Below are 18,184 nucleotides of genomic sequence, written 5' to 3'. Positions count from 1 at the left end.
TGGTTAACATTCATTTTGGACATCCTGGTGGACAGGAGCACTTGCTGGTCTCCCGGTAGTGGGCAGTGCAAGCAGGAACACCAAGCCAGCATTCAGCGTGGCTTTGACCTCCCCGTTAAGCGAGGTCTGTGAGCAACGTGCTTCTCTAAGTGACATCGTTCCCTTCTTGTTCCCTTTTCCATCAACACAGCTTGTTCTGCTCATTCAGATGGTCTCTTCTGGCAGTCAGCTCCTCACCTGCTCCCTCGGGGCTGGTCGCTGCTCATCCTCCTCTTGCACGCATGGGGCACCGCAGCAGCTGCCGGGGGCTGGCTGCAGCGAGGGTCGTCCCCTGTCAATTCCCCTTCAAACAGCCCACAGGGCTGCATGAAATGATTGAGCTGTGTTTGGAGCGAGAGCAGTGCTCCTCCAGGGGCAGCAAGAGCTGGGACAGCCAAACTAAGCTGGTGCTGCCTTTGGCATCGATCAAGGGAGCCATTAGCTGGAGTGGTGAGCGTCCTTCTCTCTGCCTTTCAGTTCCTGGGATGATAAACCTTCCGTGGAGGTATGGTGCTGCTCAAGTGACAAAGAGAAATGGGCTGTGTAACTGCAGGGAGCAAGGACAGAAGAAAATCTCTATTGCAGACACAAAAATTATATTAAAAATGTTAAAGTTGAGCAAGTAAATCCGGTTAGAGGATAGAGATACACAGCAGAATACCTCTACCCAACAGGCCGTGGAGGAAAGTGTGTGCCTCCTTTCATCCTTTACCGAATTTCTAGGGTTTTATTGCCTCGCAGCAGAATACGAATACATCAGGGCTGTGGCTTGAGTACGATGGGCTCTTCTCCTTTTTTGCAGAGCTAGGCCGAGAGCTGGTGTTTGACACCACCCCACAAGGTCAGTGCTGGGGCTGCCGCAGCTTTCCGTAAGGGGGACGTGGGGCAGCCCTCACCGCTCATTTACGAGGGCAGGGCTGTGCCCTCACGGCCGCAGGGCACACCACACCTGCTGGCATCGCAGGGCTGTCTGGGGAGGTGTCTGGGCAGACAGCTCCGGACTGGAAGGAAAATGAAATCAGTGCCAAGGAGTTTTCCCTGGTGGGTTGTGCTGTCCTGGGAGCTGCACCGTGACTCCCTGCCGAGAGAGATCGCAGATGGCTGAGGGCTGTAGAACACGGTGCCTTTGGTAGGACTCACTGCTGCTTTCTGTTCACTACAAATCCCGTAATCTGTGTCCCTTGGCAAGGTAGGGTTCACCTACTGAACTGTTTGGAGTGAAAAAAAGATTTGCAAACATGTGCTCTCTTCTGTGAAGTCCATTTTCATTTTAAGTGAGTACAGAGAGAAAGCTCACATTTATAATTCAAGCAGGGAAGGCAGGCTCTGTTCTGGTTTTCTGAACTGCAAGCACTGTGTGAGAGGGGCCTTGCAGCAGCCCAAAGCAAGTTCCTGCTGCTCTGCAATAAATCTCAGCAAACAGGGATGATGCAGCCTCAGCTCTGGTTTTGTGCAGAGCTGCTGCCACTGGAACATTAGGGGTTTTTAAAGGTGATTAATGGTGCTCTCCCATACCCTGAGCAGCCACGCACTCGCTGTCTTGCAGGGCTCGTTTCAAAGTAAGGGATGTTTGAGAGCTGGAGAGCAGCCTGCTGGGGGAGCAGGGCACGAGCATCCTCCTGGTGCTCAGAGGGCTGCTGTGGCCGTGCCACCGCCGCAGCCTTGCAGGGAGCTGGAGGTGTGATGTGCCTGGGTCCCTGTCAAGTATTTGGTGGTTTCCCCTCCCGTGGAGACTGTTAGCTAAGAGCTGTAGATGCTGCTGCTGCAGGCTTACTGCTGTGCCTGCCTTTCTACCATGTCCCTTGTGGTAAAGATAGCAGTCAGTTGAAATGGAGATGAGAGGTGATCCTTGCGTGAGGTTACTGGCCGTGGGAAGCGTTTCCCATGCACTTGCTGTCTGCCGGCCGCCGCTGGCTTTCCTTAGCTGTTGGTCTGGAGAGAGGAGCAGGCAGAGAGAACGGTCCTAACTTGATGTGCTTTCTAATCAAAGTCTAGGAGGAACTTGTCCATTATTGTATCTGCTGCACATCCTGAGGCATGTCTCCGACACCACCTGCTTCCTTCGAGTCGTGCTTTGCATTGGAGGACATCTCTGGTGCTGCGCCTCGGTCCTTCCAGCCTCCCTTTAGCAACAGCTGTGGATCTAGAAAGATGAAAACAGAACTACTAGACAGGTCTAGAACTCAGAGAGGCTTATAAAGTCCATAGCTTCCCATGAACTAGTCTTTGGCAAATAGCAGGATGGTCACTTGAGCAGGATTTGTGGTTTAGAGGTCCGTGGTGTTGGCATGTCATCGGAGTGAGTGACCCGTGGCTCACTAGAGCTTTTATGGGGTGATTCACCTGACCCAGCTGTGCTAAAACAACTGAGCATCACACCCTAAAAATACTTATTTCTCTCCTTTGACTTCAAGGGCTGTCCAAGATGATGTTAGCTCCATTAGGGCAAAGACTCCTACCCTGATGGACCAACAAATCCATAAGTCTGCTGTTCTGAGAGAAGTTCATATGGAGAGATCACGAATTAAATTATTTGAAGGCATTTTTTTGGTTTTTATTGGGCTCTAGGGCAGTATGCTTTGCATTGATTTCGTTTCAGACATTCCTTTTCATCAGGTATCTTCCCGACAGTCTTTCATGTTTATTTCACTGTCCCACAAATCCTAATAATTTATATATGTTTCCTTAGTGGCATTTCTGTGATGACATGGGATTGTACTCAGTGTCTTAAGAGGTCCTTTCTCATCTGGTCTTTTATCTTTCTAAAGCTTCGTGTTATCTAAGAAGTACTTCAAACTGAAGTCTCATTCTCTTCTCATGTCTTCTAAATAAAAAGTATGAAATAAGCTTAGTCCAAATCTCTGGAGGAATTTTTTTCTGATTGACAAGTCCTTGCAAATATGTCCTGGGACCTGTCTGTTCTGCCTAATAAATCATCATTAACTCTCACCAGATAAAGAGAGATTCTCTTCATCTGACAGGGTATCAATTCAGTTGCCTTAATGTATATAAGGTTTTAGGTCCCTCCACCAGCAGGCTTCAAGAAAGGCTTTTTGTCAAGTGAAAAATGGAATTCGTGAAGCAAAATTCAGCTGCCAAGTTTGCTGGTGATGGACGAGGCAGATGGGAATGCAGCTCTCTCCTTCTCTGCTTTATTGATCCTGTGGCTCTGACCAGCGTAGCAATGTTCTCGGATCAGTAAAGCCAAGCAGAAGTGACCTAGGGGAACAATGGTGGTTTAAAGCCAGTGTCAAAGCCAGAGCTCTCTTGGGGAGAACTTTTGGGAGGTCAGTGGCAATGGCAGTTCTAGAGCTGGTCACTCCTCGACCTCACAGGACCACAAGTTGCAGTGTGGTATCCGCCCCGTGCCTGGCAATACTAAGCGGAATGTTGTTTTCCATTTGCTGGGCCGTGTCACTCAGGAATCAGTACATGGCATGCAAGCCACGGTGGCAATGTTCATTGTTGACCAGAACTGTCCTGTGCTGGGCTTGAGAGGTTTGCTCTGATTGCTGGGACGTGTTCTGTGTTACCTGCCCTTCCCTCCGGTAAATTTCATGCTTCTGGTGTCCGAAGTTTTAAAAAAACAGCACTGTCCTTCTCTGCCTAGGCTAGGATCCAGAAGGAGGCTTTCTTACATGCAAATAATTTAAAGCTAAATTAAACTGTGCTGATAGGAAAAAAAAAAAAAAAGTAGTTTAGCATGTCAATTTGTGCTAACATTGAATACAGAGTCCAGAAATTTCACTGATTCATTTGCTTTCCTTAGTTGTCTCTCTTGGTCTTAATTTTGTTTAAACTATAACAGTAGATTAAAAAAAATCAAACAAAAACCATTACTGCTGTGTATAACTGCAAGCTATGTTTTTTTGCATTTTTTTCCTACAAACTGCAAGATTAAAAAACAAAAAAGGCTTTGGGATTTTTTTTAACTTAATCCTTTCCCTGCAAGAGCTGAGCTATTAAGAAATGCACCAACTGGAAGTCTTGTCCTGCACTTGCAGAAATGGCAGTTTTGAAATCGCTGCAGTGTTTTAGTGCTTGTACCTAAGTAAAAGGATCCTGCTTAGAAAAATCTGTGCATCGATACCCAAAGTAGTTCATTGTCTATTTGCTAGTTTCGTTGCTAAAGCAGAGAGTTCAATGTGGATGAATCTGCAGGGAAGCAAATGCCACCTTGCGTCTGCAATTGGGCTGTGGCCTTGGAGGAACACACCAGCAGGATTTCTGTGCTGCCTGTCAGGTGAGACATGGACAGGGAAGAGGTTGACTGGGTGTTGCCTTGCAGAGTCCAGCACTTTGCTGAGATGCCGATGTCCCAGCTGCAGGTTGGTGCTTTCAGACCCACGGTGACAATAATGGAACGGGCGGAAGGCAGATGAATGTGCTGAGTCGCTTGTAATGGATTGTCTCGAACCAAACAGGAGTGATTGAAACGAATATTCAAGGATTTTCTTCCTGATTATTCAAAGATTTTAATAGTCATCCTCTTACAACTGTATTCGAGATAAACCAGCCTTGTTAATGTACCTACAGAACTTGCTTCTCAGGCTTCCCTGGATGCTAGCCCAGTTCCTCAGGTAAACCGAACGTCTGAGCCTTTGGAGCTCTGCCTCTATAAATAAACGAAGATTATTTCTATTGTATGGTCCAATTCTTCAAGCTTTTGACAGGGCTTTTAAAGGAAGCAACTTGAAATCTATGTTAAAATAGAACGTAAAAATGAAACGCCTATATCCCTCAAGGCTGTGGAAGTATCTTTGCCCAGTACTTAAGATCATGAGAGAATAGCAGTGCAGCCAGGGCCTAAACCCAGCATTCAGGGAGCAGAGCTGCTGCTTGGGGTGCCTTGGGGGCTTGAAGGAGAAGCACTAGGTGGGGCGTGGAGCAAAACACCAAAGAAACACATAGCAGATGGCCTCCAACCAGCAGAAGAAAGGGTGAAGAAAGGAATATTCAGCAGCTCACATGGTCGAGGCTGTGTTAAAAACCATAGTCTGGGTGCCCAGATAAGGGTGTCATCGTATTGGAATGTAAAAATAAGTAGTTTTGTTCTGTTAGCTTCAGTAAAGCTAGTGCAATGGGCAAACATGGAGTGAGAGATCTCGTAACACTTTTGTGGTGCAAGGTAAAAAGTTAGGCTGAATGTGTCTGTCATTGGCCCTCTTGCTGGAGACTCAGAGCTGACAGAGCACCAAGGTATGTTGCTTATCCAATTCCTCAGCGAGAGCAGAGAGAAACAATAGCCTTGTGGAATAGGAAGTCCTGAGTTCTGCTCCTTTTTTGTGTGTGTGTGTGGCACATACGATAAAATTCTGGGGGGTTCTCGATAGCACAAATACTGACAGAGTTGGTAGAACATTCCCTCCTGCTTGGAGCCAGGTTAACTGCATCAAACCAGCAACAGCAAAAATTGAAGAAGCCTTCCAAAGTTGAGTAGAATTCATAGCAGAAATTAGACTAGACTTTATAGTTGCCATTTCTTTATCAGGCTCGTAAATTTAGGCCTCCTTTTGTAGCTTAGTTATTCTGCAATTTTCAGTGTTTGGGAAGGGGTTAAACGAGTGTTGCTGTCTTACCGTATGCGGTGGCTGCATTTTCTCATGGCTTGTTACTGAAACCCCACATCTGTTACCTTTCTGTTGATAACAGCTTCAGATTCACTGGCCAGTTTCCAGAGCAGCACCTTTTCTTCATCACTGTCTGCTTCTGTCAGTTCATCTCTCAGTCATAAAAATTATAAAACAAAGTCCACTGTCTGTCTACTATTTCTTCCATTAGAGACGCCCTGCACTTTCATTACGGGGATCTGACTTAGTAATTTTTGGCACACACGGTGTTTTACAAACCTGAAAACTCCTTGCTGTCACTAGCTGACCCTCCCTACACACTTGGGAAATTGCCGTAACTATCTCTATTTGCAGAAATGCCTATAGGAAACTCAGACTGAAGTGATACCCCAATTTTCATTCAGGGCTTGTAATTTAGGTGTCTTGTTAGCTGTGCTCCCAGCACTTCAGCCTGAGTTTTGCTGCTGTTCAATCAGCAACTCTAACAGGATGCATGGCTCCTTTATTCTCCTAGAGACAGGATGTTGCTAATGGGATGTCCCCAAAGGATGTGCACACAATAGCATATCTAAAACCTGAAGCTTAAGTCTTGAATGATGGACAAGGATCTTAAGGAACCTTGCAGATCACCTGGAAGAATTTCAGTGTGCTTACAACCTATTATTACCTGGCTTTCACTTACATTTTGTCCCTATCTGTGCTCTTCTCCTACAGTAGTGCCACAGCCGTCTGCTGAGGTGTGCTGTGTCCCAGCTAGCGGAGGTCTGGTTCCTCAGTATTGCCTGTGCTGCATTATTGGATCCTGTGGTTCAGTTTATAACCCCTCATATTTTCCCTGACTCTCTCCAGAGGAATAGTGCTTCTGATTAATTTTATTAGTAGGTTTATTTTAGTTCAAAATGAGGCATGGGTTTCCAACTGACAGAAAATAGTCCTTTTCTTAGAGTATAACAACGTAGTTCAGAGATGTATTATCCAGAGAAAATGAGAAGATTGTAAAGGTTTCTCTAAAGGTAGAAAATTTCAAGCTTGATTAAAAACAGAGATAAAATAAAAAGTTCAACAGCAATTCCAAAACAGAAGTTGCAAGGACCGCTTCCATGGGTTCCTGCTACAGGCCCACACTCACAGCGAAACTGTCCTGAACACGAGGGGTGAAAAACATCCTAACTACGAGATGGTGTACAAAATTCAGAGATTTCCAGACAGAAGAGTTGTGAGAAGCTAGGAACTTGATAAACGAAGCCTTAGTGCAAGAAGGAAAGGAAGGAGCGGTAAACTCAGTGGCAGCCTTTTGATCCAGGACTGTTGCACCAAAATTTCCATCAAACATCCCCTGCCTTAAGTAAGCCTGTTGATCTTAATTTCTTCCTCTTGCCTTGCAAATAGCTGAAGGAATTGTCCATCTAATGATCAATACCCGCATTCTTTCCTGTTATCCAAAGACACATGGTACTCTTGATACGCAGAGGACTGTTCCTCACAAGATGTTTGCTCATTCTTATTCGATTCCCACCTTTACAGCTGAGCTCCTTTTTTTTTCGAATCACGTGCATTGCCTCTGATACTAGAAGTGCTGTGACTCCTGTATCTTGCTTAAATTCAATGATCTTCTTTACCAGCCCATCTCTTTTTAAAGCATTCATGGAGCAAATTACGGAGTCTCATGAGCAACCAAGTCTGCCTTTTCGACCATTTCCATCAGTTTAGTTAAAGTTGTGAAGACAGAGAGCAGAACTCATTTACGGAGAACTGAATGTAACTTTTGTCTCTGCCTTGGCTCCAGAGAGCTCTTAATACTGAGCAATTTCCTCTCATCAAAAGCTTTCTTCAAGGTGGTGCTCATTTTACTTGGAGTGAGCTTATGTGCATTCATCTTCCTCAATACTTCATTAATCACACAGGGGAGGTCTGTTGTGGAGGATCCTGCCTGAAATCTTGCCTGTTCTCTTGTTTGGTTTAAAATGGGAGTTAATGGCTTAGTATCTTTGTCCAAAACCACTACGGAGCAGGGAGCACTACAGGGAGGCTGAAGGGACTGGAGGCTCTGCTCACAGTTGCTGACTCCACCTTAACTCTCCCACCCCGTTCACACCAGGAGTTTCCATTAAAGTTTTTAAATGTTACAAAATTTAGCTTTGCTTGATTCTAATCTCCTCTGCTGTGACTTACAGAAGTGCCTTACTTTTCAAGGTTGACATTTATAGTAATTGTGTGAGTGAAAGATTAGATTGCTTTGTGGTTAAGACATTGTTGACAGCTACATGTATTTAAGTTAATTTTCATGAATTATTTAGAGGCAGAGTTAAGCATAATTGTTTGCAACACAGTTTGCATACAGTATACATAGACACACAGTTCATATGAAATACTTATGATTTTTGTGAATTTTTCTAAATGGCAAAGGTTGAACTAATGCAGAAAATTAAACGCAAATGAGTAACCTCTTTACCCCAAAGCTCTAATTTAGGCTGACTAAGTGTCCTCCCCAACAGTTACAGATCAGGTAAAGACGTATACCATAAACACTTTGCACTTGTTATATATTCCTGGTGTTGACATGCACCATGTATAAGATATCAACTTTTCAGCCTTTACCAAAAGGCAGTTCCTTTTGGTGTCACCTGTGGCAGCGCAAAGCAGAACAATACAGGGAGATTTTTAAAGTACAGCTGGAGTACAAGACTGAATTTCTCTCTCATCAGAGAGCTTATTAAATTATCAATTATTTAAGACTCCTCAGCAGCTCATTGGTGAGTCCCACATACCAAGGCATACCTTGGAAAGGAAGAGGCAGTTGCTCAAAAGAGGAAAGGAATTAAACGGGTTCAGAGTCAGTCATAGTTTAAGACAACTTTAAAAGCATTTTGCATATGGAGAAAAGTATTGTGAAATTCCAGACCTGGCAGGGTAAATAGGCATTACCCATTAATATCTTTTATGTTATTTACTTTTTTATGAAGGAAAGAACTAATGTCAATCTTAGCATTAACAAATACTTTGTATCAGGCCCTAAATTAGCAGAGGATTGATCTAATGAGACATAATGTTTTCTCATTTGTCTTTGATTTTTTTTTAAGGATTCAGAACACCAAGCTTTTTGACACAGGCTAATAGATAGAAAGTTCACTTGTGAACTTCAGTTTAAATTTAATTGTAAGTCATCAGGAGTAGTCCAATTATATTACTTGAAAAGAGGGTTGAAATAAGGATGTCAGCATGACCCTGCTAGTGTTGCACACTAACTAGTTAAACAAACTGCTGGGAGTTGAATTAATAGACTCCAGGCTGCTTAGTCCCATGGCAACAATCAGCCTTAAAGATCTTTTTAACCTTTCATTAGAGATATAGGAAAAGGAAAAATAGTTACAAAACTGAAGATGTTGGGTATTAAGTAGGGCTTTCATTTTAACAATATCCCTTAATCCTTTTTCCTTTAACTATTGAGATAGATTTTTTTTTTCCTAAGGAAAGCCCAAGTTGGAGACTTTCAGGTGGTGCAAAAACAATATTTGGGAGAAAAGAGCAATGAACAGAGATAACAGAGCCGATGTTTCTGCTGTTGCTATTGTTCCTGTTGAAATCTAATTTGGCTTCCTTGAAGGAAAACAAAACAAACCGAGGACTCCCACAAGAGGAGGAAGAAGAGATCTGCAAAGAAAACATGCATCCTCTGTCTTCCATGGGACAGATTTTTCCTGGCAGTCTTACTGGTGGAGAACCAGTGCTGATGTGATCTGCTCAGCCTCTGCAGCACCGGTGTGGTGAGCTGATGGCTTTGCTTTTAGCTCCATTTCCAGCAGCAGATACAGAGATGCTGCAAAAGAGTTAGGGAAGTCTTGCTTGGCTGATGCTGTCTTTTCTGTTCTATTAGAAGAAGAAAGTGGAAACAAAGAACAAAAAATACAAGTAGGTCTGTGAGTACTAAAAATAATGAAGCCTCTTTTTCATTGGTGGCTGACTGAATTTTTAGCCCAAGAAGTTTATGGTGGAAGGTCTTGCATAGTTAAGACCCTTCTCATACATTGACCACCTGGTATCCAGTGGCATTAGTTTACACTCCAGCCTTTCACTCCGTACGGGATGTTGAACAGGGACATAAATAAGCCATTTCTCTTTCCCTTTCTCTCAGTGTCCTATCCTCACAAGACTTTTGAGGATCCACTTATTTTTGTGCTTTCTACTAATCTGTCAACTGAGATTGAGATGGTCCTACAGGCTTAGAAGTTGTGAGGTGAGGGGAATGAGAAAGGCAGCAGGATCACACGAGCCTTGTTTCCATAGCAAATGAGGCTACGATGGTGGAGGAAGAAAGAGAAGACATATGGCAAGTGGTGAGAGCAGGAACCAGCTCTCCTTCCGAGGGTGGCTTCAGGGTTTAGTCATACGCTGGAGACGGTGATGTAATTTCTCTGAACCAGCCAAGATGCTTTTCAGGATCACATGAAGGTGCAAAAGTATCAGGGATCCAGAAAATGATATTTGCTCTTGTGGTGCTTCCTCTTCTTTTCTATCCATTGTCACAATACCTAATTACCTCCCTTTTATTATTATTATTTTTTAAAGATCACCAAATTCTGATGGCTTTACCTATTTTTCGAGGGTCATTTTTTCCTGCTTTTGCAGTTCAACACGCTATATAATGACAAATATTCATTTGCCTCTTCATCCAGTTGTATTTAATAGCAAGTACCCTTTATTATTCTTAGACCATAGACCTCTGTGTTACAGGTTGCAAAGAACTATAACAAATATCAGGAATTCATCGTATTAGGAGGATGGCCAGGGTGCAAGTGTCTGCAGTTCTATTAGAAGAAACGTAATAATATTGCTACATTATATAGATGGGATTTACTACTTGCTGTTTACTACTAATAATCTGCTTTATAATGTGTTCTTAATTATATTCATTAAAAAGAGCTCAGAAAAATCTTGTTTACAGCAGCAATGCACTTATTGCCAAAAAAGCAAAGCGTTTTCCACACGTTCTCAGGAGAAAATAGGTTTTAGATACACGACTAAATGGTTTGGATCACACATTGGAACCAGCCAGAAAGAGATAAATGCTGTAAAGAACACATGAATTTTCAGTCCTGCACATATAGGAGAAGACAGGTGATTCTGTGCACCCAAACACACTACGTGGTTGGAGAAGGTCTCCTTAGGTCACAGCCTCCTGTTAATGCAGCATAATTGATCTGATGAACCCATGGGGCTGGGTTTCCCTCACCCACCACCAGCAAGAGCCCTTTTGGGAGCTCAGCCCACCAGAGCCTCCCTCAGACCCCACCACTTTTCGGGAGCTGTCATCTGATCAGTGTTTTCTGCCTCCTCGCCATCCAACCCCAGCGTCAGGTTAAACCCCGGGGCACGTGGGGGTACTTCTGGGGTGGAGGAGTTAAACCGTGAGGGTAGGTGCTACAGGGCAGGTGCTATGCGTCTGCCCCACGTGTCTGGAAGACGATGAGCTGGAGAGGTGCGTTTCTTGACATGCCAGGCAATTTCATCACTGCGAGGAGAAAAACAGTGTGGGTCCTTCGAACCGTGGGCAGCGAGAGGGAGGGAGAGGCCGCCTTTTGCCAAGTGGCAAAGAGTGAATTAACACAGCGGGGGAAATTGTCGTGCTTTTCGGTGATTGTGAAGCATAATGGCAGTTACCTGCCTGTTTTCTTGAGGGATTTGTGCTGAGCAAGGGGGAGAGCTGCTAACAGGATTGCAGGGCTGGGGAGAGATTTGGGCGGAAGGATCAGAAGAATTAAATGTGCGGCATGTAGCGAGGAAAGATGGTAATGAATGGATATATCTGCCTGGCTGCACAGTGCCAGCCGCTTCAATGAATTTATTTAAGGAAGAGAAGCAAAATAGCTGGGTTATCATGATTTTCCATCCTGAAAAATACCTTTTTTTTTTTTGGTAAAAACTGTCAGGTAGCTTAAGTGAAGTCTTCCTTCCAGTGCTGTGGGACTGATTTGTTCCCATGGGTGTACTTTTGGGATGATCCAGTGGTGATTTAAATCACTGGCAATGCTTCCTTTGACCAAGATGCTAAAACCCAACTGCTAGAACCGAGGAGGAAGGAATATGATAGAGCTGTGTATATCCTGAAGGTTTTAAGTGCTAAAGTGAGAGGAGGGGGGTTGTTTTACACAGTACAAAGAGATCTATTTAAGCTCAAAGTTGCACTAAAATAGGAATTTTTATATGAGCCATAAGAGTGTCAGATGGCTCAGATAATAATAATATCACATAAAATAAAGTAATTGTATTGTATAAAGGTTGTCAGTTTATTTGCAACACATCTAGTCATAAAGCTGATCATTTTCTGTTAAATTAAGGTTGCACAATTTGCCTCTGAGCAAGAAATAAAGGGACTGGTACTTTTTATTTTGTATTTATTGACTTTTTTTTTCATTGGATTTTTAAGTCATTAACTGAAAAGCAGAATGACAGACATTCACTTGCTAAAAGACAGCATATTACAACTGAAAAAGTTGCCAGCCTCAGAAAGTTGTTCCTTTTTTTTATTTTGAGATCATTTGGATTAGGGGAGAGTGCCCAGAGGAAGGCAGGCGGGCGTCGTAAGCGGGCGCAGCTGGGAGGGTGACAAACCAGTGGCCTCTTCTGTTCACTCAGCAGCAAGTCTGATGGCTTCAGTCTCAGGGCATCATATAAAAGTCCATTTGGTGGCCTGCATTTAGTGGCACAGCAAACAGCCACTTACTTTTATTTACTCTCTGGATCAGGACATATATAATTGTCAGAGCTTATAATAAAATCCTTAAATCCTTTTTTTTTTTTTCTTTTTGTCTTAGCTAAATAAGTTTAAGATTCCAGCCCTTCAGATCAGTGAATAAGGAAGATGAAGTAGGAAAGCAGAGAAAATACTTGTTGGCAAATGGATTAGGAAGTGGAGAACTCTCTCTATATAGGCTATAAGCCCCAAATCAGATTTGATAAATCAAGTGATATTTGCAGGGCTCAGTAGACTTAAATATTGCAAGGAACTGTTACTCTCATATTCATCTCAGCATGCAATGTATTCTGAATATTAAATGGTGATAGATCAGTCTCTTGTCAGTCACTTGTCACATTTCTGAAAGATAATAGATCAGTAACTTGATTAATAAACAAAATCAGGATAAATTTCTATTTGACTAGAACTGCATGAAGGATGTTTTTTATTTATTCATTTATTTCAGGATTACTTTTGGGTAGCAAAATATACTTCACGCACTCCTCCCCTCCATGGGTGCAATGCAGCCATGGTCACATGTGCCAGAACGGTGCAGAGCATGGTTAAGATCTGCTCTGAGACTCACATGTGATTTTCTACACTGTGTGAAATTATTTGAGCTAGAAATGGGAGCAGGATTAGAGCGAGGTCTCCACCTGCAGCATGTTCAGCCAGCACGCTCAGGGAAGCTGCACCAGCCCCGTAATGCCTTCTGCTCTGAAAACACGGACGTGCCCTGCGTGGGGTTACAGGGAAAATCCTGCTGGGATTCAAGCTCATTTAGCTTGTGGACATTTGTTTCAGGTTTCTGCAGTGGCGTAGATGATCTGTAAAGAAGCCCCACATGTGTGGCATGCTGTACAAAAAGGACACACCACAGGGAAGTTATTTAGTTGAGATGCGAAGATGTAGCTTCAGCATGCACAGTGTTTACACACACAAGGTTAGGAGTTTGGCGTGCTCTGGTAAGGATTTGGACCAGTAGGGAAGGCGTCACTGTTCTTAATTTTTTTTTCTTTCTTTCTTTTGTGCCTAGTGCTTAATTAAAATAAAACATGGTATAAAACTGCCTTGCTTCCTGCGAGCCTGTCACCGGCAGCACAGTGCAGAGCTGCGAGCAGCAGCTCTGGGCTCAGGGTGACAAAAGCTGCCCTATTCCCTGCATCCTTCAGGGGAAGGACTTCCCTGATATTCCCTTCCTGCCCTGAGGAATAGAATTCTTCCAGGTTTCCTGGAAAATTCAACGCAGAAGTTGTTTAGACCAAGTATGATGAGCTGACTTGTTTTGAGGCTATTTGTGGCTTTTCAGGTGTATTGCAGAGCTACCCTGAACAGCCCTCTGCTCTTTGTAGAGCATTTTATCTTCCAAATGTAGGTGCTCTAAACTTCAGCTTTGATACCTGTAGTGCACTGAAGCGGAAGCTGCTAACAATATTCAAACGACTTACTTATTCACAACCAGCCCAGTTTTTACTGTAATTGGGGTCCAACAGCTAAAGTCCTGTTACCTCCCATATAGATATCAAAATAACAGCACTTACCCCTGATAAGCCAAGGATTATTTCACATCCACTTTTTTTTTTTTTTTCTTCCAGCCTCCCATGAAGCGTACGAGTGGCTGTGGGAGAATCTGCTTGAAAAAGAAAGGTAAAAATACTTTTGTCAACTGAGTCTATAACCTGTCTTAAAAGCCTGGATTGAATTGCACAGACAGTATATTTCTCCCTGGTAATTATGATAATTTTTCATTATTATCACTATCATTTAACTGAAGATATTCCCTGTAGAAATTTCTCTTGCTGCCATTCACCAGTTTACTTGCATATGTATTGCCAGCACCTTTTCTGGCGTGCCCAGATAATGGAGGAATAAGTGAAGATTGGCTGGGCACAAAGTTTGTGCAGGTGCAAACGCGTGAATGACCCCGTCTTGAAAACGCCCCTTGTAAAGCCCCTTAACGGAGGGAAATGTTTGTGTAAGGAAGCTGTCTGGTCGTAGCAGAGGGCTCCAATTAGGCTCCGAGGAGAGAATACGGTGTGATGGGACACGCACCCTTGGCGCTGAAAATCAGGCCCCGGACGTGTACAAATGTGTCCATATGATGAGCCTATTTGAAGGGAAACTAATTAGAAGTATAGACAATCCACCTTTCTTCAAATGAAATTATTGTACTCTCTGATCCATAAATCTGACATTTATCCATATTTATATGCTATTGCTTAGTGAATACCTGATTAAGGAATACAGCTGCCAAGTGAATAAATTTGTTGTTAATCAAATGGTACTATAAAGACAGATCATCAGACCTATTAAAATATATTCATTCAGCAGATAAATCTGCGTGTTGCTGTTAGTGCAATGTGTAATGCAAATCTAATTGTTCTTTGGAGCTAAACCTTGAGCTTTGCCAGAATAAAAAAGACTTTGCATGGATGCAGATGAGATGAAATCCTATATTTTTGCTGAGGGCCTGAGAGCCCTTGGCGTTATGTCTTGTATTGAAAGTAAATTTTATCCTAATTGAACACTGAAGACTGAGGAATGCTTAAGTCTGTGCACTGAAGATTTTACTGCAGTATATAATTGCCTCTCTCTTTTGTTAGTGTATCTAATTCAGCAGTATAAATTACCAGCTTAATTTTTTTCTTATTGTGTGATGTACTAATACTATTATTTTGTACTGGTGAGAATTAGCAAGTGGCATTTACGTTTATAGAGCCTTTCATCCAGGGAAAATCTAATAACAACATTGGTCTAAATATTACATTAAAGGGCTGAAGCATGTTGGAGATGAGAAGATAGCCTGGGGTGACTGGTAAATGGCCACAGTGTTTACAGAGATCCTGCAAAACACTACAGTGACTTTCAGGAGCTTTGAAATGGTGGTCCATTTGTGAATCCAGATTTGAAGTACTCTTTGCAGGATTGTGCATTGTATTGAACTATGACAAGTATATTTCTGCTTCAGATATTAATGAGGAGCAGATACAGCACTTCTAAAATGGTCCATGATGTGAGTTGCCTGCTCTTCTCCACCAGGCACCGATTCTGCCAGTAAGCAGAGAGAACTCCAGTTTGCAAAATCTGCCCATGCCCTTACATCAGTCCCCTGCTGAATCCAGGCAACGTTTTGATAAGAAATGCTACATTCACACATAGCTGAAGTGTTCAGGGCAGTTTTATACTCAGCATAACCCATTTTACCCTAGTCCTGTACAACACATGCAAAACTTGCATAAAATACGGAACCAGGCAGATGGCCCATTTTTTCACCTCCAGCCTACTTTTATTTGTATTCCCCATCTACTTTTTCCCCTCAGTCTACTCCTCACCTAATGAATATTTGCCAATGGCAGTAAATGCAATAGTCCTGCTTTAGGTTGCATTCAGTCAGAGCTGTCCCTGCTGGGTTTAGTTGTGTCTGTGGAGAAGGACATAGCATGAAGGGAAGGCCAAGAAGAAGAGAAAAAAGCTGTTAGAGACTGAGAGAAAAAGGGGGATGTCTCAAACACTCGGCAAAAAAAGGGGGTTACTGCAATTTAAATTGGCTCAGAAAAGCGGCTGTCTAGAAGGCAGGATAGCACTTGTCTGAGGCCCACCTCCTGGGAAGCACCTGAGACATCTTTGCACCTGTGGTTCTGCCAGTGAGGAAGGGAAGATCTTAGCACACACACCTGAACCTCTTTTCAGAAGGTTCTGGAGCACCAGCTGCACATGAGAGGCAGTTAGCATATGGAATCTCATTGCCCAGAGAGGTTGTGGGATCTCCTTCTCTGGAGATACTCATACCCTGCCTGGATGCCATCCTGCGTGGTGTGCTCTGGGTGATCCTGCTTGGCAGGGGCGTGGGCTTGATGATGTTCAGAGGTCCCTTCCCACCTCGGCTATTCTGGGATTCTGTGGGATGAGGCCTGGAGGCGAGACCATGGCACTGCCTTGCAAACAGTGCAGGCCCAGGGCCTGGGGGCCTGGTGCTGCCGGCAGGCCTGGAGCAGAGGCACCGCTGGAGCCCGTGGTGCTGGTGGTGGTGGTGGTGGTGATGGTGATGGTGGTGATGATGATGATCTGTCTCTTTCCTCTACTCCTGTCTCTGTCTTACTTTCTCCCCCGTGTGTTACGAGCCTCTCAGCCCTTTGTAAAACAGCAAGGCTCAAACAGCTCCTGTTAGGCAAGTAGTTCCTGGTAGAAACAATGAGGTTTAATCAGCTTCTGCCATCTCTGAAACTTCTCAATGGGTCGTTTGTTTTTATCTCGCCCAAGGGTACTTCAGACGTGGTGGTCTCTGAGACGAGCATGCAGGACAGCCCTCTCCGTCCCCCCACAAAAGCTTTTGAGGGGTTCAGCTTTGCAGCTGCTTCACCAGCATTGGGGATGGGCAGAGCAGGTACTCCCCTGCTGTGCTTTGCTTCCCCTGGTGGCGGAGGACTTCAGGGGAAGGTGGAAGGGTTGGGAACTGCGCTGGAGCTCTCTCCCAAGCCCTTGCCAAGGCAGCTGGGCTGGTGCAGGGGACACTCTGAAGAAGACAACACGTCCAGGGAAGGGTTGTAGACCATTGCTCATCTCCTGGAGCGAGGTGGAGGAAAGCATCGTGGCTGCCCTGTGCTCTGCTCCTGGCACAACAGCGGTGTCCCACTTCGTCTGCTACCCAGCACGGGCTGTGAAATGTAGTGGCCTGTTAACTGTGTTTGTTGCTTACCTTGACCATCTCACCTGAAGCTTACCTGTGAATTTGCTGCTGATGGATTGCTCTAAAGAAACCTTTGGAGCTGTTCCAGGAAAAGTTTTTCAAGTCAGATGTTCTGGGTAATCTGTTCTTAAATCCCTATTAAACCCTCTTGGTCTACTCCATTCAATGCTCACCAGAACTGTGGTGGCAAGTGCACTGAATGCAGTTCAGGGTGCTTTTTATTGCCATGAATGTTCCCCTCACCACTGCCTATCCAGCGGGGAGATGGCTGCAGTCAGCTCCTCAGAGCTTGAGCCAAATAATCCAGTAAATGCAGTGAAAATGAGAAAATGAAGACTCAAGTAGACAGGGAGCTTCTTTGTCTTCCTTTGACCTTTGGCATTCCTATATAAGCATGCAGATGTATACATGCACGCATGCTGCAAATGCTTCCTGAGTGCTTCGAGTGGGTCCTGGTGGTTTCCCTGCTTTGTGGGGACCTGTCCTTCTACTCCCAAGGAAACTCTGTTACTAAGAAGTTTTCCAGTAGGACTAATTGCCTTGATGAAGGCTTTAGATACTCTCTTTTTTCCTAATATCTAATACATTATCTTTTTCTGTAGTATGCATTCGGAGTCGTGATGGGCTTTGCTCAAAAACTCGCTGAGAAGCTTGTCTTCACTGTGAGAAGTTTCAACTGAGATTTGTTTTGAACTCATCAGCATTTCTCAGGTTTGCATTAAAAAACTGAAATGTTGGTGAGAACAAGAAAAATCAGTTTTGAAGAGTCCTGGCAGTTCTGCAGACAGTGGAGTCTGCCCTCATGCCTCAGTTGTGCCAAAAGGTCATTTTTTTAATTTTAGGAGTTGACAAAACAAAACTGAGAGGTGCTATTTTGTTTGAGAATACAGGGGCTCAACTGTAGAAAAATTGGAAACCCGTATTCGGAAGCATACAATGTGTATAACCTTGGGAAAAACAAGACCTCTCCTGAAAGCAGTGGGTGACACTGGCAACAGAGAAGAACAAGTGAGAATTGATTTTTTTTCTTTTTTTGGAGTTGCATATCAAGAGGAAAGAATTGGAAAAAAGAAAAAAAGCTTATAAAAATCAGAACAGACAGAACAGGAAAGATTAAGCTGTGATTATAAGCATGCTGTGTGAAGAATCAAGTCG

At 43.8% G+C, this 18,184-nt stretch overlaps 1 protein-coding gene across 11 annotated transcripts in view; it reads left to right on the top strand.

Annotated features, from left to right (window-relative positions):
* The window catches only part of PTPRT (protein tyrosine phosphatase receptor type T), a 565,545-nt gene that overhangs the window by 49,563 nt on the left and 497,798 nt on the right, over window positions 1-18,184 (top strand). For all 11 annotated transcript variants that reach the window (XR_005824772.1, XM_040575465.1, XM_040575469.1 and 8 more), the window contains one exon: window positions 13,938-13,989. Coding sequence is in view for 10 of the 11 variants with exons in the window: in XM_040575465.1 (XP_040431399.1) it covers window positions 13,938-13,989 (52 nt within the window). In the remaining variant the exon portion in view is untranslated. The remainder of the gene's footprint in view (window positions 1-13,937; window positions 13,990-18,184) is intronic.

The sequence above is a fragment of the Cygnus olor genome, chromosome 16, assembly GCF_009769625.2.
Source record: "Cygnus olor isolate bCygOlo1 chromosome 16, bCygOlo1.pri.v2, whole genome shotgun sequence".
Lineage (NCBI taxonomy): Eukaryota > Metazoa > Chordata > Aves > Anseriformes > Anatidae > Cygnus > Cygnus olor.
Note: the sequence above shows the minus strand (reverse complement) of the source record. Positions and strands in the feature narration are given on the sequence as shown.